Raw genomic sequence first — 27,147 nt, 5'->3', positions numbered from 1 at the left:
TGATGACTTTCATTGCTACAGTATTCTAATTGAATGAATTGGGAGTATAGAAAGTTTAAACATTGCAATATTTTTTAACATTTCTATTGAAAGTAAATGGTTTAACCTTCATTATTGATCCTGTTATTTTTATATTTTACATTTCATTAATAATTGATTGCTTTTAAAGCAGTTAAAATATTCACTTTCATGAAATGTGTGATTGCATGAAAAGTCTGTTTATTTAAATGTTTTTTAAATGCATTATGGATTAGAATTACTTTTTGGAAGATTGTAATTACGACTGCAAGGGGAAAAAGTGTGTTATAGCAGAAAATGCCTTTGTTTATTCCTGTTACTCCAATGGGCATAGTTTACAGTCAAATGGTGAAAGTTATTTACTGCTGTATGCCAGTTTTACAGAATGCATTAAAAATGTTTCAACATTTGTGAAATGTTCGTCCAAAAATCTTCCCCTCGGTACAAGAGTTGGTGCCTAGACGCTACAGTAGTGTGGTGTCAGTACAGTATAGAGAAACTGTCGCTCAGTAAGGTGGACCATTAGGAGTACTATGCTGTACTGTAATTAATGGTAAACATGAAAACATTGCATTTTATTACAGTAAATTAAAAAATTGAAAGTTGATGAGAAAATCATGTTGGGTATAATTTAACATTTTCTAATTTGTATTTTAACATTTCCTTGTATACTTTGAGTTACTTGAACTGTATTTTCTATTAGAAAATAGACAAAACTTAACTTTTTAATTGTATGCGGTACTGTATATGCGAAGAACATGGTTATCTTGAAAATTAAGACAACTAACCCTAATACAAATAATGTCGTGTTGTATTTGTAATACTCTGACACTTGTTCCTGGTATCGAGTTACTTTGGAACTGTTAAAAAAATAAACATGGAAATATGTGATTTTGCTATCACAACCGGACAGAGTAGTAAAATTTGTTCCCCAAAGGAAGGATGAGCCAAAATGAAAATACCTTGACAAAAAGGTTAAGAATATAATAGGTTACAAGATTTTATCAGAGGGCCACTGTCTCGTGACCTCAGTGAGGATAGGACGCCGGCGGTTGGTTCATCAAAGGTGCCCTCGTTGGTCGATGATATAAGAATTGGATTTTGAATTGCGGCAGTATTTTGGCCTGTACAGCTATTACAGGTTGGGTGGTTCCATGGGTGAAAAAGCATATCTTGTGCTTTTTGCTTACGGGGGGGAAGGGTCCATGATCTAGTGCTATGCCCAGAACTGGTTGAAAGCAAGACAGGAATGAGAGTAGGAATTGGAGAATAAATATAGTTTGACTAGTATAGTGCATATGTATTTGCAGAAGTAGCAAGTGATTTTGTATTTTTTTTTTATATAGTTTAAATGTGCTAGTCATATTCCCAGGATGTCGCTGTCAATTTCCTCTTGAGTTTTTCGTGAATGGGTGTCGAGTTGGTAGTGGTAAGGTGGGTGACATTGTCAGAATAGAATATGGTCAGTGATATGCTGTGCATTTGGTCAGGAATTTGATTTTCATAGTTCTGTTATTTAAGTATTTGCACAGAAGTTTGTCATGGGTGGACGTTCAAAGTTAGTGCAGTTTGAATTTTAGTACGTGGTGCCAAACTGTGTCAAATACTTTTTCTGCATCTTCAGTGATGAATGCTGTGGTTTGCCCCTGATGATTAATGTTAATGTAGTTAGTCTTGATGTTGAGAGCTTCCTGTGTGGATCGCTGAGGGTTGTATCCAAAGTAAGTGGTTCCTTATCCTTGAAGTGGTGTCTTGAGTCTGGTGGCAATATAGTTGTTCAAAAACGTTATAAAGTGTTACAGGTAAGCTTATGGGTCTAGGTTTTGGGGTCAGTGTAAGGATATCTGTGGGTGATTTGAAAGGAAGAGGGCAGTAACCAGAGGTGAGAAAGGTACAAGTTAGTGAGAGCAGTAATTATAGTGTTTGGCAATTGTCTGATGAGTGTTTGGATGATGCCAGCTGTACCAGGGGGCTCTACAACAAGTGTCCATGAAAACCATCTTGGCTTTGGTTCTAGTTAACAAGAGTTTGAATTTCTGTTTCAGAGCTATGGTTGTCAAGGTGAATGATGTCAGGTGAGGTGTGTCGTCGATTTTGGTGCATCCATGTGTCAGCTAAGTTCAACTCTCAGTACTTGGGAACTGAGGAAGGTAGTGTACATTTTCAGGAGTGTTTGATCTCTCTTTGATTCATGGTAGGTCTTGTGTGGTTGGCAGGGGAGGTATAGCATAAATGGTGCCTGATTTAGAGGCATGCTTAGGATATCAGAGTCTGGGGGGATTGATTGATGATTGATAAAGATTAAGCCACCCAAAAGGTGGCACGGGCATGAATAGCCCGTAAGTGGTGGCCCTTTTTGAGCCATTACCAGTATCAATAGATGATACTGGAGATCTGTGGAGGTGCGACTGCACCCTGCGTGACGGGAGATGTAAAAAAATAAGTCTTGGGGAGGGGGGGGGGTATTCTGTATGGTTTCTATGGTTTGAGAGACGTATAGACTTGTTACAGGGAGGGGTTGGTGGGGCGCTTGTTGAGTTTTGTTTAGTCTGGGGTTTGCTGTAGTGCGCGTTTTCTGTGTGGGATTACAGGGGGGGCTCTAGGAATAATTTTTGGGGTTATTTGATATGTGGAAGATGCTGTGACGGAGTCATGACGGAATGTGCATTATGAGAGGATTACTGGGGAGAGTGTTTGCAAAGACACGGATGTTGCCCTCGGGCATAATTTATGGCCGATTGGATACAGGCTGTTTCTTTAGCGAAAACAAGCTATAACTCCTGGGTACCTATTTACTGCTAAGTGAACAGGTGCGTTAGGTAATAGAAACGGACCCTATACCATATATGATTATAAGCCCTAACATAATTATATTAAGTTATGCCGTAAATGCTTTGCGTATTAATGGCCTTACTAAATATACATAGTTTGTAACCATTGTGCCATAATCTGCTGTATATTGGTTTAATTAAAATGTATTATTATTATCATTGAGGGGAATTATTACCTGCAGCAATCTACCATTAGTCTATCGACAAGGCAGCCTAATTCTGGCACTGTGCATGATCTCGCAAATGATGATGCGTGCGCAGGGTCAAAGGTCACCCATAATCTAGTCATCATGATGGCAACAGTTGAGTGCTCCTACTGAACAACACTTGACCAGCTCTCTCTACATCAGAAGGTAATGCAGACTTCCGTAGATACTTATAACTTAGATACTATAGTATACTTAGATACTACTAATATTTATTTATATATATACAAGAAGGTACATTGGGATTGTGAGGATTCATAGTATATTAATTACATTCTTGTAAAGCCACTAGTACGCGCAGCGTTTCGGGCAGGATATTATAACTATATTATATTATTATAACATATTATATAACTATATTATAACTAAGAGTCTGAGACGAGTAGTAGTAACATACGTAATGTTAATGAATCTTTTTGTTTTATATATAGTCTACAACACATATACAAAAATGGTTTTAAATTATTTTAAGTGAACACAACCTATATATATATATATACATACATATTTACAAGTCTGTATATAGGCCAAAAATATATAGCACTATACCTGTGTTCATGTTCCAATATTGCCACATAGAACGCGCAGTCAAGAAAACATTACACATTTCTCATTAAAGCACAAAAACCTGATATTTATATTCTTCTGATAATAACATAAAGCATATAAGTTATTTAACGTTGTCATATATGATTCCATACCATTTTGTTCATGGGAGTTATATAAATATATATATAGCGGCTCCCTTAAGATAGTCGCGCGTTATTGGAGAGTCTGGTTGCGCCTTGTGGGTCCGGTCAGCTGGCCCGGAGATGTTATTGAGAGTTCTGCGTTCTTGTTCCAGCAGACGTGTTCTTCTTGGCAGCAGAATGGCGCTTTACAGGGAAGACAAGGACGCCAAGAACATGTCCGTGGACATCGGAGGTAAGGCATGACGTTATTTGAAGCCAAAGAGTCCGGGACAGGAAGCCTTGTACTGGGGCCATTGATCACTGACCGCCCCGCCCCCATTTTAAGGTCAACTGGTGACCTCTAAGGGGGTGTAACCTCCCATTGATTGTTGTTGTTGTAGATTTAGTTGACTTTGTTCCTTAACCCCTGGGTGCTTATTTATTCCTCGGTGAACCGAGGCATCAGGTGAAAGTAAAGGTGCCCAACTGTTTCTGTGCCCCCCCCCCCCAGGGCTTGAACCCTGGACCCTAAACTGTGAGCTTAGGACATAGACCACTGAGCTACGTGAAATCTTTGAAGAACTTGTGTAGACACGGTTTTACTACGTAGCTAAACGGGATTCGGTCAAATCGCACACACAAGATATTTAGACGAAACTTGGTTTCTAATTGTCGAAACTGTACATGCCATTAGGTTAGGCAGTATTAGCTTATTCTGTTAGGTTCTGTTGGGTTAGGCTGGGCTGGGTATGGTTTAAAATTTGTTGGCAAATTGTCTTGTGTATAACATGACTTTTATTCAGCTAAACATAATAATATTTCATAATAATTCCCATTATCAGGACAAGAAGACTATGCATATATGTACTTTAGAAGTTTAAACTACTGACTACTACTACTGACTAGAAACTACTTGCCTTCCACCGAATGCAACTCCACAGTAGTTGGGTCTCGGTAGTACAGTTGGGTTCACTCTCGACTCACAGTTGGGAATCCCAGGTTTTAAACTCAGGCGAGACAGGAATGGTTGGACACATTTCCCGTCACCTAATGTGTGCGTTTGCCTAGCAGTAAATTGGTACCTGGGAATTTGTCAGTTGTTGTGGGGTTGCTCTGGGGAAGATTAGTAGGAGCGAGGACCTCGGTCCTCCCTCCTACTGGAGAAATATTAGGGGGACTCCCGGTTTGCCTTCTCATTCGGGGGGTAGTGGCGGGCGTCGTTCCCCAGAGCAGGCCAAAGCGCATCGTTGAGCCTGCCAAAGAGCAGAATATGGAGACTCAACAATGTATGAATTGCGAATAGGTCACAGTGTTTACCTAATATATGCAGACAAACTATCAATAATTGTAATTAAGTTCAATAGTTCCAAGATAAGGTGCTGTCAGAATATCTCATCTTTTTCTTTGTTTATTTGATGTCCCATTTTCAGGCATGCGGAAACCATATAAAGAAAGCACCGAGGCATTTACCGAGGATGATTTGGTGTCTCAAGAGCCAATTGGACAATTTGCTGCCTGGTTTAATGAAGCATGCCAGAACCTAAGCATAGTAGAATCAAATGCTATGTGTTTAGCTACAGCCACAAAGTAAGTAGAAATTATAAAGCTCATAAGAGATAATTAATATCCATAAAGAGTCAGGCTTGAATGTTGTTAATATCAAAGTCTCTCCGTAGAAATTTTTTATTACCATCTCGTTGCAAAACTGTCATGCCAGCGGTTAAAAAGAGATGAACTTTCTGCTTATAAATCTCCCCTTATTTTTGTAACGTATAATTACGTGTGCATGTTTAGTTGGTTAGACACATGAGAGTTTAGTGTTTTTTTTATACAGTATTTAGTAGTCTCAGTTACATCAGTTGGTTTGTTGGCAGTGTAGTGAAGTGTCGTAGGAGTTGAGACGAAACCTGGAGCAGGGAAGAGAGCTGAGTGAGGCCAGGGGTAAAGAGCTCGGATGCAGGGTGAGAGTTGTAGAGTGTGGCGCTCTGAATGCGGGCGGAGTCGAGGAGCTCGATGCGGGACGAGTGCGTGGAAGCTCAATGCAGCTGGAGCCTGGCTGTTTGCTCTGTGTCGAAGCTGAAGCATCTTGTGAGGGTATGAACTGGACACACCAAGTGTTACATTGTCATTGGTTAATGTTGAAGTTGTGTGGTATTTCTCAAGCGTCTCTACTAAACCACTTGAAATTAGACTGATGATTATTATTGTTGTTTTTAGATTCAGCTACTTGGACCAAAAAGTTCAAAGTAGCATGGGCTATAGTGATCCCATAGGTGAAGGCTCTTTGGAGCCATTATCCGTATCAATAGTTGATACTTTAGATCTGGGGATTGGGTTCGTGGATGTGCCAATCCAATCAAAGACCCTAGAGCTGGTCAGACCGGTGAATTGATGGGGGTACACATGTCGCTCACAGTTCAGTGCCACAGGAGTCAGCAGGGCCGACTTTGGCAAGCTGTCGGCGAGCTGGCCACATTTCGCAGGTCTAGGGTGAGATGGCCGGGTGTTACAAGAGGATTGGTTTCTTTATCCCAGTTCCCCTGAAGTGATGATTGTTCACTATCGATTGCTTGTATAATTGGTCCACACCTCACCTGACCATCCTCTCGTAGGTTAGGAAGAAGTATTAACCATAATTAGGTAAGAGGTATGGATTTATAATTAGTGAACTAAATAGAATTAACATACCCATCTCATTATCTGCACATAAGTTAATGAGGATATGGAGCAAGTACAGTATATTATTGACATAATATACTTGCTACATTTTCTTGACAAATCATTTATTGGACTGAAATCCTCAAACAAACAGGAGATGAGATTTGAAATTAGTAGCATCTGACTGTAATTTCCTAGGAGTTGTTAGAGGATTCTGAATTTTAAATAACAAATGATCTCATTTCTATTTGTTGGTCCTCCTGCCTAATTTGCAGTGGTCCTGCCTGTTTTGTACGTTTGTGCTCAATATACTGCAATGAATTCTCTCTCAAATGGAATGATTTTGTTCTTGAACCTTCAGTGCATTTAACTTTGCATCCCATTTTTGCTTTGTCACAAATATTACTTTTATAAATATATGTTAGCAATAACACATTGTGCATATTATGTGTCAAATTTTCATGGTTATAGTAGAGGATCTGCTTTGGACATCCAAGTGGGGGAGCAAGAGAGAGATTTTATACAGTTGCCGATAATATCGTCTTTTCCTTGAAGCCAACATTTGACTAATCCTAGAGTTTTTATTTTTTTTTTAACGGCAACTTCCACTTGTTGTGCAGGTTTTTGTGATTTGATGGATCCTGACTCCACGGTCCTTTTCTTCATCCATCCAACATTACAATGTAATGTTGATTTGGAAGTTATGAGTCTAATTCAAACAAATTTCCGGATGCAGCTAATGGTATTCAGTCACAGTTAATCCATATTAGTTAGTTAAACTTTAAAGCAGCATGTACTTGACTGAATATGCTGCTTTTAAGTTTTAATTGACTCAAATTTGTATATAAAATATATTTCTGTATTCCATATTTTTATCAAATTTGGCTGATAATCAGGCATTCATATTACTCCACCTATATTTTACATTGTTTTATAGTGTAATTGAACATTTTCAGATCTGGGAAACCTTCAGCTCGTATGGTACTCTTAAAGTGCTATGGGAAAGATGGATTTCATTTTTTTACTAATTACAATAGCAGGAAAGGGCAAGAGCTGGTAAGTTAACTCTTGTTCTGTCATGACTTAAGGTATGGTACAGTTAGAATTGTCTTCACTATATCAGTTGGTTGCTCCCTAAGGCTAGATCTTACTGCTCTTGTAGACCGAATCAAGCTGAATTATGGAGGATTTGATATTCTGGATCACCTTGGAAATGTCCTTCGAGGTTTATTCATATAAAGTGGATTGTGTGCTCTGCTGGAACTCGGGACATCAGAAATGAGATGCAACAGATGTTTGTTGTTAGCAGTGTGATCATTATACAGTAATCAGTTGTAACAAAAAAAAAGATAGCCTGTGTATTTGCTGCATCCATATTGTGTTGCACAAAAAAGCAATTTCAAATACTGTACTGTATTACATTTTTTAACATTATGCACTCTTGTGTGTGCAATTTTGCCTTGGCAGTGACTCATTCCTTAAAGAGAGAATCTTAGCATATGGGCATTTAGTATTTTTGTTTTCAGAGATCATAATTAGCCCCTAACATAAATATATTCCCGTGGTCATAGTTATTATGTTTTATTTTATAATATTAAGTTCATTCTACAGGGAAGAGTAAGCCTTTACATTATCAGGCACAGTAGTGTTATGAAAATAACTTGAGATTGAGTGTCATATATTATAGAAATTTACATACATTATCATAACCCCATTTCCCAGTGTCAAGGAGTGAGTAGGCATTAATGAGTGACTCTTTGTGATGAACTGTACATGATGATTCACGTTGATCAGTGTACAATGCAACTTCAATTCAATGAACTACATGACACTAACTTCAGTTCGTTGCAATGAGGGATTTGTTGCAATTGGAGATGCCTCCAGAAGGCCCATATTTGTGAAGGAAAACTGGGAATCTCTCAATGAAAACGAATCATAGAATTTTGTTTGAAATATGTCCAGTGGCTTTCCGAAGACCCCAGTTCTTTCTTCTAATGTTGCATCCAACTTTGAAAATCATTAAAACATGATTGGAGCCATATTAACAGTTACCATTCATACCCAAATATTTCCCATGCTCTATGAGCTGATTTCACTGAGCAAAATTTTTAATTTCAACCTGTCATATGAAGGACAGCTATCAAAAGAGCCTATTTGTAGAGAGATTTAACCACATCTAGCATATTTCCCACACCCTAGTCTTGAAATCTCATTTTTAAAGGAAGAAGGGGCCCATATTTTCATGAATGAAAACCTCTGCAACTAGAAATAAAAACAAACCATAGAATTTTGTTTTAAATATGCCCAGTGGCTTTCCCAAGACTGCAACTCTCTTCTAATCTTAAGACCATCTTTGAAAATCATTAAAAAGATGATTGGAGCCCCTAATTAGAGAGTTACCATTCATATCCTCATATTTCCTATGCTCTGTGGGCTGATTTCACTAAGGAAGCCTTTTAATTTTAACCTATAATATGATGGGGCAACTTTTCCACCTGTCTGTGAACTGTCCCAACATTTTAAGGAAATCTGCACATCCGCAGCTTCAGTTAACTCTTGTTCTTGGAATTGGATGAATCAATCTGGCATGGAAAAAGTGTTCCAACTGGAGAGTCACCAATTTGAGGTTCCTCTGTACACTTGGTCTTATAAACCAGAGGAGTGTTGCTTTGGATATGCAGGCGATGAGTCACAATAACGTGGCTAAAGTATGTTGACCAGACCACACACTAGAAGGTGAAGGGACGACGACGTTTCGGTCCGTCCTGGACCATTCTCAAGTCGATTGACAGCTTATCCTGCTTTGGATAATTTCTAGTGTTGGTGCTTGTTTATCCCGTGATGCTGTGTAATGTATACGACGTATTGAATTTAAGGGATTTTTTAACTTGTATATAATTTAAGCTTCAAAACTGTATTAGGTGCTTAGTTTCAATATATGACACTTATTGCAAATTCCATGGAGTTTTTTAAAGTTTGTACTTGAAGTTCTTCATCACTGCATAAGCTTCTGTTTAACAAGAGTTGTTAATTTTTTTTTGTTTTTTTCCAGGCAGAAAATCCACAAGCTCATCTTTGCTTTTACTGGGCACAACTCATGAGACAAGTAAGTTACTGGAGTTCATCAGGTGTATTTACTTTAGTTATATGGGTAACGTAAATCTGTAAATATTTACCGAGTTTTATTTTGAAAGTATTGCAGTTAAATACTGTTTTTATGGGACTGCACTAGTTAGTGTTGTAAGTTTTAACATTCACTATTGTGTTTTGGAAGGTAAATATAATGTGGCCAGAAAGTAAACTATTGTACGAGAGTTTTTAAAGTGGCGTGGATATACCTGGCAGGTTGGTTTTTAAGAGCATTTCATAAAATTGTCTTGGGAAGTATACTGAGGTAGAGGGTGTCGATGTATGAATATGCTAATATATAGGAATTGGGGATATAGGCATATACTGTATCCCTATGTAAGGGTGATGGGGGATGTAAGTACTGTATACACTGAGGAAGAGTTATGGAGATAATGTAGAGGGGATGGAAATGCAAAGATACATAGAGGGATGGTGATATAGTTATATTATGGTAGGGGATGGGGATGTTTAGATATGTAGAGGTAGGGGATGTTTATACAGAGATCTTCACAGGTATAGAGATATACTGTAGAGCGGGATGGGAATGCCTGCCTCTGTTGCCTAGCCATGGGTTTAATTGCAATCTGTTAAATCTCTGTTGCTCTTTTTGAATTGTTTCAGTTGCTAGTTAATTGATAACTCTTTTGATGATATCACACTTTGTATGATTATGTACAGTTTAAAAATGGAGTTACACTACACTACACTACACTATTTGTTCATTAAAAATAGTGTTGCAACCAACAAGGTTCACACTTCTGTACTACTGATTTTGTAAATTTTTTTTTTAAATTTTGCCCCGAGGGGCGAGTTTATTGGGCAGCGCCACTCATCTTGTGAGTGGACACACCGCCATAGCAGCATGTACAACACTCCCCAATAGGAAGAAAACCCGCTGGGTTGTTCATCCTGTCACTTGTACCCAGACACAGCTGGGACTTGCTTAACTGTCTCAAGTGAACAGTTCCTCAAACAAGAAGATTAACATCTATCAACCCTTGAAAGCTTACGTTATCTTGCGGGTGCAAAATGGGGAAATCTTTTAAGAACAGCATCAATATTTGACAAATAGTGTTTTCCTAACTCAAACAATGTGGGGTTTATTATTCTACACATATTTCTGATATCTCTCAGGTGTTCACATTCACGTAGATAGTGGTCAAGGCGGTGTCCGTCACTCTCACCACAGATTCTGCAACTTCGCTGATCAACTGTTGTTTCCATTAGAGGGCATGGAAAAAAAAAAGACCATTCCTAGGATTAGTATACCACATGAGAACTCTATTTGGCCTAAGATAGTGTTTATTAGACCTAAGATTGTTTGGGCAGGTTAGGTTTTATTCTGTTAATTATATTTCTAATTTTTGGTGTCGCTTGAGCTAATTCAATAATACAAAATGTTAACTTTTTGATGTCCAGGAGTCCATGCCTGTATACAAGGAGAGATCACATTAACGTAATGTATCGGTGAACAAATCCACAGGAGCCGTGGTGAGGGTTCGAACCTGGGAACACTCAGCGCATGGGTTTAAACACTCGTCATGGCTCCTGTGGGTTTGTTCATGTTTGTGTTTGACCAAATAGTTACAAGTACTGTACAGCACAACCCAGATTCAGCAAACTATATGAAACCAAGCTGGACTTGTGATCCTGTGGTCCCGGGTTCGATCCCGGGCGCCGGCGAGAAACAATGGGCAGAGTTTCTTTCACCCTATGCCCCTGTTACCTAGCAGTAAAATAGGTACCTGGGTGTTAGCCAGCTGTCACGGGCTGCTTCCTGGGGGTGGAGGCCTGGTCGAGGACCGGGCCGTGGGGACACTAAAGCCCCGAAATCATCTCAAGATAACCTCAAGATAAGAAGCTTGTTTTTTTTATATATAAATATATTCAGCCGTTTTTTTCAAATGATGCTTCCATCTATGAAAAATCATTAAAATTGTGAATTGAGTCATATTAAGAGAGCTTCTATTTATACCCCTAATATTTCCCATGCTCTATTGGCTAATTTCCCTGACCAAAATTTTAATTTCAACCTGTCATATGAAGGACAACTACCAAGTGAACCATTTGGTTCGTTCTTGACTCACAATTATGAATTCTGATTTAAATCCCAAGCGAGACAGAAATGGGCATGTTTTTTTCACCTAATACCTAGCAGTAAATAGGTACTGAGGAGTCAGCTCATTGTGGGGTTGCATCCTGGGGAAGGGTCAATACTTCGACCTTTGGGTGTGGGAGGACCTCGATGTAAGCCTAATGCATACACAGTATATAAACAGGCTGCCTGACTCCATCAAAATGAATTATTATAATTATATTTCCCATGCCCCAGCCTCAAAACCTCATATTCATAGGAAGATGGGTCCATATTTTTGTGAACAAAAATAGCTGGAAATGAAAATTAACAATAGAGTTTGGTTTTAAATAAGCTTAATGGCTTTCTCAAGGCCCCACCTCTTCAAATGTTGCATCCATCTGTTACAGTCATTAATAATGTGATTGGAGCCATATTAAGAGTTCCCATTCATCCCCTTATATTTTCCATGTTCTATAGGGCTGATTTCACTGAGGGAATTGTTAATTTTAACCTATTATTTGCTAGGCAACTTTTAACCAATCTGTGAACACTGGTCCAACATCCTAAGCAAATTTGTACATCTCCATTTCACCGAGTTTTTGTTTGTCAAATTGGGTGAGTAAATGAGGGTTGGATAGTGTATTGTAACCGGAGATTTGCCGAAATCAGGTTTATTGAATCGAGGTTCTGCTGTGCTATTACTTTAGGAGAATGGGCTAGGCACCCCACAACGTTATGACTGTTATTTACACAGAACATTATGACTTATTGTTACAGAACATTACGACTGTTATTGTTAATATTTTAACGTAATTGTTGGAATTAACCCAGGTACGTATAGAAGGACGCGTGGAAAATTGAGTGAAGAAGAATCTACTGAATATTTTCATACTCGCCCACACGGCAGCCAGATTGCAGCATGTCTTAGTCCACAAAGTCAAGTAAGTTTTACCTTTGTCAATATAGTATCCTTGAAATCATGTTTTTTCAGGACTTTTGGGATGGTGTAAGCCCATGTGCTTTGTTTATCCTGACAAGGGAATCTGAGACTCCAGAGATCAGGCCTGTAATGTTTACAAATTAAAGCAGTACTCATCTAGTTATGCTTGCAGGGGTTGAGCTTTAGTTCTTTGGTTCCACCTCTCAGCTGTCAATCAACTGGTGTACAGATTCTTGAGCCTACTAGGCTGTATCAAATCTACATTTGAAACTGTGTATGGAGTCAGCCTCCACCACATCACTACCTAATGCATTCCATTTGTTAACTACTCTGACACTGACAATATTCTTTCTAACATCCCTGTGGCTCATTTGGGTACTCAGTTTCCACCTGTGTCCCCTTGTTCGTGTTCAACCCATGCTAAATAGTTTGTCTTTGTTCACCCTGTCAATTCCCTTGAAAATTTTGTAGGGGGTGATCTGTCTCCCCTTACTTTTGTCTTCCAGGGACATGAGGTTTAACTCCTGTAGCCTTTCCTCCTAGCTCATACCTCTTGGTTCTGGGACTAGTCTGGTGGCATACCTCTGAATATTCTCTTTGTCTTGTGTTTAACTAGGTATGGACTCCAGGCTGGAGCTGCATACTCCAGGATTGGTCTGACATAGGTGATTTACAAGGTCTTGCAAGCAGATTGGTCTTGACTGTGCAAAGTGTTGTATGAAGCTAGGTGATAAACCCTTTGCAGTTTGTTTATATGAGTAGGACCTATGCTGTATGCTCTGGACAAATTGTTTGTGTCTATACTAGTGAATAATGATAAAGAAAAAGAAGAACCAGGTTACTTCCTTACCCAACAACAGGTTTTACCAATTAAATTAATTAAAGAACTTGCAAAGTTCTCCGTATTGTCCTTTCTTGAAATGAAGTTTTTCAAGTGCTGTGTCCTAGTTCTCTTCTAGATTATAAAGCATTGCATATTTTATTTCCAGATGGACGTGGTCACTCTTAGGGGAGGAAGGTACCGAATGTCAAATAGCTCTTCTTTCGTGTTGAATATCAAATCTAGCATCACTGAAATAGCCTTTTCCCTCCTTTTCTCACTCCCCTTGTTAATTATTCTCATTTATGTCCGATCCTTACTTATTTACTCTTTAGGATGCTGTACTAGAATAACATGTCGGTGAAAGTATCTTCCTAATCCATAGCGCATCTCTTCTTCCTTAAATTGAATGTTCCGTGAAAGGGGGAGAATTCATTCTTGTTTGGATCTTGTGATTAGAAATAATGATAATATTATTATTCATTTGTGTGTTATGTTCATGTATACATCAGGGTTAATATTCAGTATATATCAATACTTTCCGGTATCATGTGATATACTGTTTGGTTTATTACACATGTAGGAAGTACAAAGAAAGGTAACATTCTCAAATAAATTTTAGTATTACATTAAATAGACTATCAGGAATCTACATAAATATCCTCATTTCCACACAACAAATTTCTCTCATAGCTTGATGGGGTTCTGGGAGTTCTTCTACTCCCTAAGCCTGGCCTGAGGCCAGGCTTGACTTGTGTGAGAGTTTGGTCCACCAGGCTGTTGCTAGGAGCAGCCTGCAGACCCACATACTCACCGGTGAGACCCATAGGGTCTCATTGCCTAGCTACACTTACCAGCTTGCCTCTTGACCACATTCTGAATCCACTCTTGACCTTAACCAGTCCATACACTGACTTCAGAACTGTTTAAGACCATTCCCTGGGTTACTCATTGCTCACTTTTACTCACATATCCAAGAGTTCTTTAACATGTGAATACAATAATTGCTGTTATTGCACTATAGTATACATGTTTTATATAACTATGTACATTTTTGTGCACCACAAGAACCATTAAGGTGTTCTGGCGAGTCCAAACAGCACAGTGCCTCCACACGGCAGTCAGTAAGATCTTGCTCACTCGGTAAGATTCCTCCTCTCACCATACTATGCACATTGCGAATTCTCACCACAGTGCTGCTATTATCAGAATTCTGGTCACTAAATTCTGTAAAGGAGTAATTTTCCACAAGTTTATTTTGTAAAAGATCATGATCAGTCATTGCAAGATACTTAGACCAAATAATGGCAGAGTGCTGTGGCTGCCTGCCTAGTGCTGTGAACATCATGAACAGCATTGTGTTCACTTAAATGTGAACATTGTAAACAGACTTTATCACAGTCAGGCTCTTCCATAATACTATCATCACAAAATAATAGCAGTTAGATATATATTTTTGTCATTTTGATGCAATCCTGTGGTTACAGGCTGAACAGCAGTGCTGTTAGCTCGTGCTGTATGCATGAGACCTGATAGCTGACTCGTACTGAGGCCTTCACACCCTAAGAATAGTATCTACAATTTAAAAAGAAAAATAGTCTGTTTACTGGAGCCCTGAGAAAGCTAATATGGACTGTGTAGTCGCAGGACTTTTTAAATCTTGCACAATACTCTAAAACATACATATATATTATATGCACCTTCCAATTAGTTAGGGCAAAATTATATGTACATGTGAATTGTGCCCTGGAAGGGTTAAGCTATGTTTATATTATATACAGTATTCATATAAACTATGTAATGCCCTTTTGCTGTATCAAAGGTGCCCTTCTTATTTTTACTAATGTTATTTCTTCTGATGTAGCTATATACAATACAGAGTTTCAGTTAATGCCCATTGCACTTCAACAGGTCACTACAACAGGTCTTGCTTCTGGCAGGTCAGCTTTCAATCCTTTAAGGTTCAAGTGGTTGGCCACTGTTCATTCCCTCTGTTATCTTTCTTATCCCAGCTCCTTGTCTTCTTATCCCTCCCAAGTGCTATAAAGTTATGCAGGTTTAGTGCTTTCTCTTGATAATTACCTTCCCTCTGTTTCTGAAAAGATATGTTTGACTCCATGTTATGGGTTAACCTCGCATACATATTATCATGTAATGCATAAAGATATTTTGTGTTTGTGTAGTGTGAGGTTTGTCCATAAATAAGGTTCACTTCTAGTTTACTTAGTATAAGTCAGTAAGATATGTTCATTATCTCAGTACATGTAAAAGTGATATATTTTTGCATTTTATATATGACCAATGGAAAGATTATGCTTTTTACTAGCTCTTTTTAAGTCACATTAACACTAAAGCACCACTTTTCTGTTTTGTTGGCCTTCCTCATGTTAAAGCTTTTGGTACTCTTCAGCTTTTCAGATTTTGCCTATTTTTATTTTTTCCCTCTAACTTGATTTGGTTATTCAGATATCTTACAAGTCAGTTGCATGTACTGTAGTTCACTTTTGTTACTTATGTACATATGCAGTTTAAAGTGCTCTTTCTACTTTGGAAGAATTGGAGAATTTTGAGCAAGACATCATATACAGTACTGTACTCTATATACAATAGTTATTTAATTATTTTTTATTATCACACTTTTTTTCTATTAGGTCAGTTAGGTAAATACAAAGGTGGACTGTTACAAAGCATTATTTAACTATTTGTATTCTTTCAGGTGATACCCAACCGCAGTTTTCTTACTGACAAAGATGAACAAATGCGAGAGGAATATAAAGATGAAACCAAATTGATTCCAAAGCCTGATTGTTGGTTAGTATTTGATTATTCGTTCAGTAGCTTGTAGTTGAAAGTTATTGAAATTTGTCTAATCCCTGTAATGTTTTCATGGTTGTAGATCTTCCTATTTTGTTTCAACTGTTGTATTGTCTCTTAATAGTCATATTTTGTAATGTGTAAATACTTTACACCATATTGCCTCTATATCAAGCAACACCTTGTGGAGAAATGCCATCTCCACAGCCTTCCATTCTATAAATCTGTCTTGTAAAAGATCAGTTAGATTATTGTAAATGCACATGAATCATACTTTATACAGTATTTATAAATACTGTGTATACATTTTTGGGCCATGGTAGTACAGTGGCTATGTCCTCAACTCACAATTGAGGATCCAGGGTTCAATCCCTGGGCAGGATAGAAATGGTTGGGCACATTGGTTCTCACCTGCTGTCTCTGTTCACCAAATAGTAAATAGGTACCTGAGAGTTAGACAATTGTGTGGTTGCATCCTGGGGAAGATCAATAGTTTAACTTTGGGGGGGAAACGCCGATAAAAGCCTAAAGTATATATTCATGTGCTCCTTGTTCCTGTGAAAACAAATTATTATTTCACACTTTTCATAGGGGGTAAAAAAAAACACAGAGGTTCTTTTACTTTTAATATGTAACTGTTGCAGCTATCAACCATAACTATGGCACAAAAAATTGTGGAACACATAGACTTGTACATCAAACACTTTTTGAGAACTTATTTGCTCATGTTACACAATTGCATTAGATGTACTGTATTTTGGTGTTCAAATCTAAGAATAAAGAACTACAGTAGTGTATATCAATCATCTACTAGTAAAATTTTTTATTAGAAATTTAAAGTTAGTCAATTTTCCTTCTCTGGTAAAATTATCTTTAAAAAATATGTATTATATTTCAAATAAGTTATCCTTGCATGCACTCTCCTTCTTCCACCTTCCTTCGTCAGAATCATCACTTACCTAGTTATTGTGATGCCAGAGAATTGAACAGTAAATGCCTCCACTTTTGTTGCTCTTCAAAGTGATATTTTATCACGTAAATTTCACTATGATTTGTGGGCAAATATATATACAGTATATATAATGTATATTACACACAAAGGAACCTCGGGTGACAACCACTCGTAGAGAATTTGTTTCAATTGAAGAGCTTCAGCTCGGTTAACGAGAAAACCACGTGGTGCTTCCTAGCGTTCTCTCAAATTCTTGGATGCCTCCGATGACAGTATTGTTGTTTTATCCTGCAGCATAAGCATCCCTCTGCATTTATTTGTGCCTTTTCTTAGTTTTTTTGTGGTTTTGTGACTACAGTTTGTAACCCACAATGTTGCCAAAGAAGCTGCTTGCTAAAGATAGTGTTGTCAAGAGGAAGGTGGAGGGGGGCCAGATGACAGGGGGTGACTGGATGGATGGTGGAGGGGGAAGGGCTGAATGGGTGGAAAGGGGGAGCCTGGATGGTGGAGGAAAGCTGGATGGATGGATGGTGAAAGGGGGGGGGGGGGGCTAGATGGTTGGTGAAGGAGGACTGGATGGATGGATGGTAGAGGGGCTGGCGATAAAGTGAGTGGCTGGGCAAGCAGTAGTAAGATGGTTGACTGAGCTGGTCACCCTTCCCACTACCTCCATCCCCCCATCCTGCACCCACCCTGCTACCTCCATCCCGCACCCACCCTGCTACCTCCATCCCCCCATCCTGCACCCACCCTGCTACCTCCATCCCCCCATCCTGCACCCACCCTGCTACCTCCATCCCCCCATCCCGCACCCACCCTGCTACCTCCATACCCCCCATCCCGCACCCACCCTGCTACCTCCATCCCGCACCCACCCTGCTACCTCCATCCCCCCATCCCGCACCCACCCTGCTACCTCCATACCCCCCATCCCGCACCCACCCTGCTACCTCCATCCCCCCATACTGCACCCACCCTGCTACCTCCATCCCCCCATACTGCACCCACCCTGCTACCTCCATACCCCCATCCTGCACCCACCCTGCTACCTCCATACCCCCCCATCCTGCACCCACCCTGCTACCTCCATACCCCCCATCCCACACCCACCCTGCTACCTCCATCCCCCCATCCTGCACCCACCCTGCTACCTCCATCCCGCACCCACCCTGCTACCTCCATCCCCCCCATCCTGCACCCACCCTGCTACCTCCATACCCCCCATCCCGCACCCACCCTGCTACCTCCATACCCTCCATCCCGCACCCACCCTGCTACCTCCATACCCCCCATCCCGCACCCACCCTGCTACCTCCATCCCCCCATCCCGCACCCACCCTGCTACCTCCATCCCGCACCCACCCTGCTACCTCCATCCCCCCATCCCGCACCCACCCTGCTACCTCCATCCCCCCATCCCGCACCCACCCTGCTACCTCCATCCCCCCATCCTGCTACCTCCATCCCGCACCCACCCTGCTACCTCCATCCCGCACCCACCCTGCTACCTCCATCCCGCACCCACCCTGCTACCTCCATCCCCCCATCCTGCTACTTCCATCCCCCCATCCCGCACCCACCCTGCTACCTCCATCCCCCCATCCCGCACCCACCCTGCTACCTCCATCCCCCCATTCTGCACCCACCCTGCTACCTCCATCCCCCCCTCCTGCTACCTCCATCCCCCCCTCCTGCTACCTCCATCCCCCCATCCCGCACCCACCCTGCTACCTCCATACCCCCCATCCTGCACCCACCCTGCTACCTCCATCCCCCCATCCTGCACCCTCCCTGCTACCTCCATACCCCCCGTCCTGCACCCACCCTGCTACCTCCATACCCCCATCCCGCACCCACCCTCATACCTCCATACCCCCACCCATCCTGCACCCTCCCCACCAAATTCATTAAGAAGATAGAGCCCGCCTGACTCAGAGGTGATTCTCCTTCCACACTGTAACCCCCTCTCCTCCTCACCATTGTCTCCCTCAAGCCAGCAACGACTCTTCATAAGGTGAAGTACAATTGAAAACGGTAAAACAAAAAAACATTTATAATAATTACATGTACAGTATTATAATTACATTATAAAATTCCATATTGATGTTTTTCGGGGGTGGAACGGATTAATTGTATTTCCATTATTTTAAATGGGGAAAATTAGTTTCGCAAGATGAGCATTTCACATGACAAGCTCAGTGCTGGAACGGAATAAATTTATTAACCGAGGTTCTTCTGTATATATATATATATATATATATATATATATATATATATATATATATATATATATACACATACTGTATATGTAATTTTATATATACATATTATATAATATTGGAAGTGTTTTGACTGCAGAAACATTGAAAAGAGAAGACAATTGAATAGGAATAGTAAATTATTTTACCATCATTTTTTGTTCCAGATCTTGATCATTATTGTCTTGCTCCTGTGAAAAGTGACCTTAAAGAAAGTGTCCTTCAATCAGAATCAAATGTTGATAGTTTTCTAGAGGAGCTGCCTCATATGGGTCAATAGGCCTTCTGCCGTTACCTTTATTCTTATGTTCTTAAATGTTGTACAAGCCCTAAAAAAGCATTCCAGTGCTGTAATAAAATTAGTTCCAGAACAATTGAAATAAATTTGATAACAGTAGAGTACTGGAAATCCATAGCTAATGTTTTAAGGGTTTGTGCAAGATTTTTTAGCACTTGATTATGATTGCAAACCTGAAGTTGACTTTTCATGAGGAAGACGTGGATAATGTGGATAACTGAAGATCTTGGACATGTAAAGTGAATTTCATTTGTCTTTTGTGCTGCAGATAGTGTAAAATGCATTATTTATTTAGATGAGCAGATAAATAGCAGTCACTAATTCTTTTGTACATTCACTCCAGGGGAGGCTTTCGTGTTGTACCCGAAGTTGTAGAATTCTGGCAAGGACAGAGTTCTCGTGTGCATGACAGAATTCGCTTCAGGAAGATCACAGCTGAGGAAAACATTGATGAAAGTATGACTAAGCAGGGAACAGATGGATGGGTGTATGAACGCCTGGCTCCATAGATACAAGCAATAATGTACAGAAAAAAAAATATATTATGGAGTTATATGTATTTTAATATATATATAGTTATATATTATGTTAATTGATCATTTTTTTTTTCAGCTGGCACAGAGAAATCACATTGTGATATGTCAACGAGAAAATCAACTGGAGCTCTTGAGGTGACTCGAACCCATGACCGAAAGGATCCCAGCCACTGATGCTTACCATCCTGACTTGGTAAAGTCATACAACCATATTTCTACTGAAACTGCAGGAAGTCTGGAGGCCCTTCCTGAAGCCAGTCCAAGTTTTTTATATGACCCCGAGCACCTGGGTGCTGTAAGCATAGTATGTAGTTCATCCACTGTACACTCCAATAGCAGATACACAGAGAAATCACACTAACGTGATATATATCAATGAGAAAATCAGCTAGAGCTCTGAGATGACTTGAACCCACAACCAAGAGAATCCATGCAGACGATGAGTCACACTAATGAGGCTGAATATATGACGACCAAACCACACACGAGGAGATGACAACATTTTGGTCTCTCCTGGACCATTATCAAGTTGATTGTGATGGGAGCGAGGGAAGCACGGGCATTAAGGCAGGAGAGAGGTGAGGAGCAGGTAAGAGGCGTTAATTGCTAGAGGAAGGCAAGAGCAAGGTTTAAGGTAAGGAGGGTACAGATGGGATGGGAACGTAAGAATAAGAGAGAGAGAGATGCCTAACCCTCCCCCCCACCCTTTTTTTATATCGGGTCACTTTTCTTGGAAAGGCATTTGAGAATGTACTGTGAAAGGGAAGAGTCAACAGCAACAAAGTCAGGACTAAGGTTCATGCTGGGTATGTTGTCTATCAGATGCACTATACACAACTGATTTTGTTGCTGTTGACTCTCCCTTTCACAGTACATTCTCAAATGCCTTTCCAAGAAAAGTGACCCGATATAAAAAAAGGGTGGGGGGGGAGGGTTAGGCATCTCTCTCTCTTATTCTTACGTTCCCATCCCATCTGTACCCTCCTTACCTTAAACCTTGCTCTTGCCTTCCTCTAGCAATTAACGCCTCTTACCTGCTCCTCACCTCTCTCCTGCCTTAATGCCCGTGCTTCCCTCGCTCCCATCACAATCAACTTGATAATGGTCCAGGAGAGACCAAAATGTTGTCATCTCCTCGTGTGTGGTTTGGTCGTCATATATTCAGCCTCATTAGTGTGACTCATCGTCTGCATGGGATTCTCTTGGTTGTGGGTTCAAGTCATCTCAGAGCTCTAGCCGATTTTCTCATTGATATATATCACGTTAGTGTGATTTCTCTGTGTATCTGCTATTGGAGCGTACAGTGGATGAACTACATACTATGCTTACAGCACCCAGGTGCTCGGGGTCATATAAAAAACTTGGACTGGCTTCAGGAAGGGCCTCCAGACTTCCTGCAGTTTCAGTAGAAATATGGTTGTATGACATTACCAAGTCAGGATGGTAAGCATCAGTGGCTGGGATCCTCTCGGTCATGGGTTTGAGTCACCTCGGCTCTAGTTGACTTTCTCAATAATAATAACCCAATAAACATATAAATATAATGGCTGTTTAATATACCCCTTGTTATAATCATTTCCTGGTCTTTCCTTTGCTACTGAGGAAATCTATTGGTGGGCTGGGAACCTTGCCCTTACTAGCATATTCTGCAAGGAGTCTCTCCATTTTCAAGCTATCAGATGGGAGTCCAAAGGGGAATGTTTCCATGCTGCTATCCATTACCAAAGCTTGTTTACCTCCTCCCTATAGGTTCTTGATCTGTTGGCATATACAGTACATTGTTTGAGAACACCATTCCAGATAAGGTAATCAACTACGTACCATCCTACCTCTGGTAGTTTCAACTTTTTCTACTGATTCCTGAAAATTCCTCTAGTTATCCCTGTCCCTGAAGAATGACCATAACCTTTTTGAGTTCCCTCACCACTGTTTGGATGCCTAATTAATGAGCGAGTTCTCATTCAGGATGTTGCATGACAAGAAGTATATGATATTTAATCCTTGTAGAACACGATTTTAGATTCTATTCAGGTATTGAGGAAATGTTCCTTTTTTTGGGCTAAGTAATTATCAAAAGAAGGCACCATGTCCTTTGGGCTAGATTTCATCATAAAACCCTAATCTGAACACCATTAGGCCATGTGTGAAAATTCTTTATCTTCTACCTTTCCTGATACCACTATGTCATTATTATTATATCTGAAGTACATTAAAAGAATGGTCTCGGGTGTACCTCCCATGTTGCTCCTCAAAGGCTGTGTGCATGATAACCTCTGCAGTTACAACACGCACTTGCTCCAATCGCTGTTCATTTAATTTGGCGGCAAGCCTTATTGTCAAAACACAGGAGTGTGTCCTCTAGGACATGGCACAGGCAGTTCCACTAGCACCTTTTCCTGGGTACATCTTACTCTGGCATCTTGTAGGTTGTGTGCAATTTCTCCTGTGTTCCTCAAAAAATAAAAATGCAACTTGAAACGCTGCTGCTCTTGGGGTATACTCTAGTATAAGGCTTCTACACAGAAAAGGTGGAATCCTTACAATGGCCAAATTCAGAAATGCTCTTAAGAAACTCTGTAGTATTATGTGGAGAAAGGATTGCTGTGATGATGATATCAACTGGCCTTATTAGGACCTTGCAACCACTCAAAACTAAGTGTCTCTGCAAAGATGTAAGTCTTACAAACCTTTTGCAAAGAAATCTAGAGGTGGAATGATAGGAATGTGGCTATCTTGCTGCCGCTCGGAATATTTATTTTTCCTGGCTTCATCTGAATTTCAACTATCCACGTAGTTGTAAAGGCAAAGAATAAGATTCTTGCTTTTATTTGGCCCACGTTCGAGGATCACCTCTAGGTTTGCTTTAGTTCGTAAGATGTTTCATCCATCACGTCTCATTCCTTTCTGAAATTCTTTGCTTTCCAAACCACTATCGTCTCACCCTTGTCTGCTCTTTTGATGATGTCTTCCCTCTCCTTCAGCTTACACAGGGCATCAGACTAATCTCCTGAGATTATGCTTGATGCAGTTTGAAAAGTCTTCTCCAATTTCTTGTACAGTGACTCCGCCCAGTTGTGGAGTCCTGCCTTTTTCAAAGGATCCTTTTTTAGCTTAGCAGGGTGCAAATATTTGAAGGACAGGGAGTTCTAACAGCCCCCCTTGAAACGGGTGCCTGTATTTTCTATAGCTGCCTTCTAGGCAACTATAAAAATGAAAATCTCCCATGCAGTGAAACGGGTGCCTGTATTTTCTATAGCTGCCTTCTAGGCAACTATAAAATGCAAATCGCCTATGCATCTTTTCCACCATGTTTCTTAGGTTGATAACTGATTTCTCTCTTATTTTTTGTTTTGGTGGACCCTTCACAAATGTTAACCCCTTTGCTAAACCCCTTGTGTCCATCTTGGAGATGGGAATCTCTGAAATAACCTGGGTTGTCCTCTTCTAGTAACCTCTTCTGCTCCAGTTTCCTGTTGTGGCAGCCTGTCCTTGATATTTGTTGAGGTTCTTGTTCCTCCTGTTGATTGTTTGTGCCTCCCCATTGTAGTTTTCTCCATGATTCCATTGTCCCTGTCAAACATAGCCATTTTCCTCTTTTTACTGTTGGAGAAAATGCCTGTTTCTCCATCCTGTAGCCAAAAAATTTCCTGTCTTGCCCATTTGTGTATTGTTTAGGGTTGTGGATCCTGTCACCTCCATTTCTGTTCCAATATTGGCCTCTTCATCTGTTGTTTTCTCAATTTCTGAAGCAATTCGGCCTTTGAGGAGCAACGCAGAAGGTACACATGAGCCCCACATATCTAGTGTACTACACACACAGTATATTGATGACATTTTACAAGTAATGGTTGGAGGGGAAGTAGGGATCAAGAATTTTCACACATAGGCTAATGGTGTTCACAGATTTGGGTTTTATAGTGGAATCTAGCCCAAAGGAACAATCTTTCCTTGACACCTGTGTATACCTGAACAGAATCCAAAATAGTGTTCTACAAGGATTAAGTCTTATATACTTCCTGTCATGCAACATCCTTAATAGAGATGTCCCCTATTCGTTAGGCATTCAAATAAAGTGGTGGACATGGAACTCAAGAACGATTTAGATATGATATGGTCATTCTTCAGGGATAGGGATAACCAGAGGAATTTTCAGGAATCAGTGGAAAAAGTTGAAACTACAGAGGCAGGATGGTACTAGTAGTTGATTACCTTACCTGGAATGGTGCTCCCGAACAATGTACTGTATATTCCAACAGCATCAAGAACCTATAGGGAGGAGGTAAACAAGCTTTGGCAGTGGATAGCAGCATGGCAACATTTCCCTTTGGAACCCCACCTGATAGCTTGGAAAAGGGGAGCCTCCTTGCAGAATATGCTAGTAAGGGCACATTTCCCAGCCCACCCACAGATTCCCTCAGTAGAAAGGGGAATACCAGGAATGGGAACCCACCTATTTTAACCTAACCTAAACTCCCTTTCCCGATGCAGAGGTTTCCTTGGTTTTGAAATGCCTGCAGTTATAGAAGCTCCTAACATATGAGTTACATGCTTTCACCAAATAGATCAGAACCTAACCTCACAGGGAGGAGGGGAATAGGATCAACATGAAGTTATACCTTGCCAATGTGGACCAAGAGTGAATCTTGTAAACCTGCCCATTCTCTAGATTTGCCTCAATATATCAAATACAATGTCCTAACCTAACCAAAAATGCATGAACCCAAGCTACCTACCTAATCTAATACATAAAATATGGATTTTTCAGAGCCATTACTTTTATGGTACCTTGCTTTTGCTATTTTGTTTACTGTAATGCTGCATTAGTCAAGAGGATGGGTTGTGTAAACAGGGTATCCTGGTAGTAAAAGAACAAAAGGGAGAGGGAACTGGGCTCACAACAGGAGCAGTAATCAAGGCACAACACAAATGGGACCCCACACAGTATCCAAGGTAGTGCTGATCACATCAATTATGTACAAATGTGATACTGGTTACCATATAATCTCTGGACTAGAGAATAGTGAAAGACACCAGAGGTAAGGTGCAACTCCATATGATGCAGTTTCAATACAATGAAGGGTTGAAGGTGGAGCGGACAATTGTGTGAAATAACCCATCCAACTTACACAGCTTATGGAAGAGGACAAATAAAGAAATGTACATCTATCCACTTCCCAGGTGGTATTAACAAGACCTTGAGTAAACAATCCCTGATGGTGCTGTGCTAACACACTTGCCCTGTGTCACATGAGTGATTAGTTCTAGGGTAAAGTCCTGGCCTAGGACTGACCATGTGCCAATTCTTAAATGTGCACCTCTGTCCACTCAATAGTAATTGAATATCTGCTAATTAACCAATTAGTGGGTCATGTACCAGGGAAAATTAGTTGGTAAGACTTACCATGAGCTTGGGAAAGGAAAAGCTCTCAGCCTGCTAACAGGAGTCCTAAGTCATCTGTTCCTGTACTCACCTGTTAAAAAAAAAATCATTGAATGTAGTGAAATCCCTCTCTGGTAGATCCCTAGTGGCTCCTTCACACACTCTTCCTCAGAATGCTCCATGCTAATTGGTCACATCCATTGCAGTAGTTTTGTTTGGGCAACTGGAGGCCACAGCCAGCCTTGAAACCACCAAACAACTCTATGAATGATTCACACAGAACTCAATCTAGCTCAAAAACTCATTAGCACCAATTGCTACTACCAGGCAACCCAACTACATACTGTATTGTGCGCAGCCTACTCTCCTACTTGGTTCTGGAGCTGATGAGCAACTCGCCGACAAACTGAGAAACCTGGAGAAGAAGGGGTGAATCGAGGAACAACCACGGCTCTACCAGAGGCTGCCACTTCATTTCATGCCCCTCAGTTCAGGCAATAAACACCAGTGAGAAGTCAGAATGGAGCCAGAGGAAACCGAATCTTCCACTCAGCCACAAACTTGTGCACCGTACTGTGCGCTCAAAGGGAGAAATCTGACCACCAATCCTAAGGCAGCCTGATCAATGCTGGTCACAAAACCCCAGCCCAGATCTGAGTCGTCTATGAACACACCAAGCGATGGGGAAAGGATGGCACCCCAGAACCGAACATCCTAGAAGCCCCAAAGGGAAAGCCAGCAATGCAAGAGTCAACAAAGGGCAGACGGGGCTCAAACCTGGCAGTCTTTGGAGTGGTGAAATGGGTGGAACCAGAGAAACTGGTATAACGGCTGGAGACAAATCCTGCATGGAAAACCATACAGGCAAAGCTCCTGCACAACCACTTGACCAACCCATGAGTCACCCAGGGCTGATCTAAGTGATGAAGATTGGCAGAACAAAGCTTCCAGAGGCAGGGACAGAGAAGCTTATCAACAATCCAAAATGAGGTACAGCCAAGTCTAAACCTGAAAAGTAACCAACTGAGACTTCCACCAGTTCACCAGGAACTTGAATCTGGCAAGCTGGGAAAGATCCAGATCCCTAGCCAGCTGACACACAGACTGACTGGAAACCCAAACCAGCCAATCCTCGAAGTAGGCAACACACAAACCCCAAGAGATGCAGCCGGGCCACAATGATCTGCACCAGCCTGGTAAACACTGGTGAGCTAGATTCAAGCCAAAGGAAAGAACCCTGAAGTGGTAAGCCTGATGCCCCACAATGAAACTTAGTCAGTCCCTGAACCTGGGATGTATAGGAATGTACCAATACATGTACTCACCTAGTTGTGCTTGCGAGGGTTGAGCTCTGCTCTTTCGGCCCGTCTCTCAACTGTCAATCAATCAACTGTTACTATTATTTTTTTCACACACACACACACCCTTGCCCCCTTGTGTTAAATAGCCTGTCTGTCTACCCCTATCTTGAATGTAGGGGGGGGACATGATCACCACATTCATGATTCTCAAGGGAATTGATAGGGTAGTCAAAGACAGGCTATTTAACACAAGGGGCA

At 40.7% G+C, this 27,147-nt stretch overlaps 1 protein-coding gene across 1 annotated transcript; it reads left to right on the top strand.

Moving 5' to 3' along the window:
* The first annotated feature begins 3,043 nt into the window (after nucleotides 1-3,043).
* Nucleotides 3,044-20,255, top strand: LOC123771062 (pyridoxine/pyridoxamine 5'-phosphate oxidase). Its single transcript, XM_045763354.2, is given in 9 exon segments — nucleotides 3,044-3,202; nucleotides 3,903-3,979; nucleotides 5,157-5,313; nucleotides 7,341-7,440; nucleotides 9,437-9,490; nucleotides 12,422-12,440; nucleotides 12,443-12,531; nucleotides 16,067-16,161; nucleotides 20,016-20,255. Coding segments are annotated over 8 exon segments (735 nt in total). The 5' UTR covers nucleotides 3,044-3,202; nucleotides 3,903-3,924; the 3' UTR covers nucleotides 20,182-20,255.
* The last annotated feature ends 6,892 nt before the right edge of the window (nucleotides 20,256-27,147 follow it).

Source organism: Procambarus clarkii, chromosome 65 (genome assembly GCF_040958095.1).
Source record: "Procambarus clarkii isolate CNS0578487 chromosome 65, FALCON_Pclarkii_2.0, whole genome shotgun sequence".
In the NCBI taxonomy this organism is placed as follows: Eukaryota; Metazoa; Arthropoda; class Malacostraca; order Decapoda; family Cambaridae; genus Procambarus; species Procambarus clarkii.
This window is presented reverse-complemented; position numbering and strand designations above follow the sequence as displayed.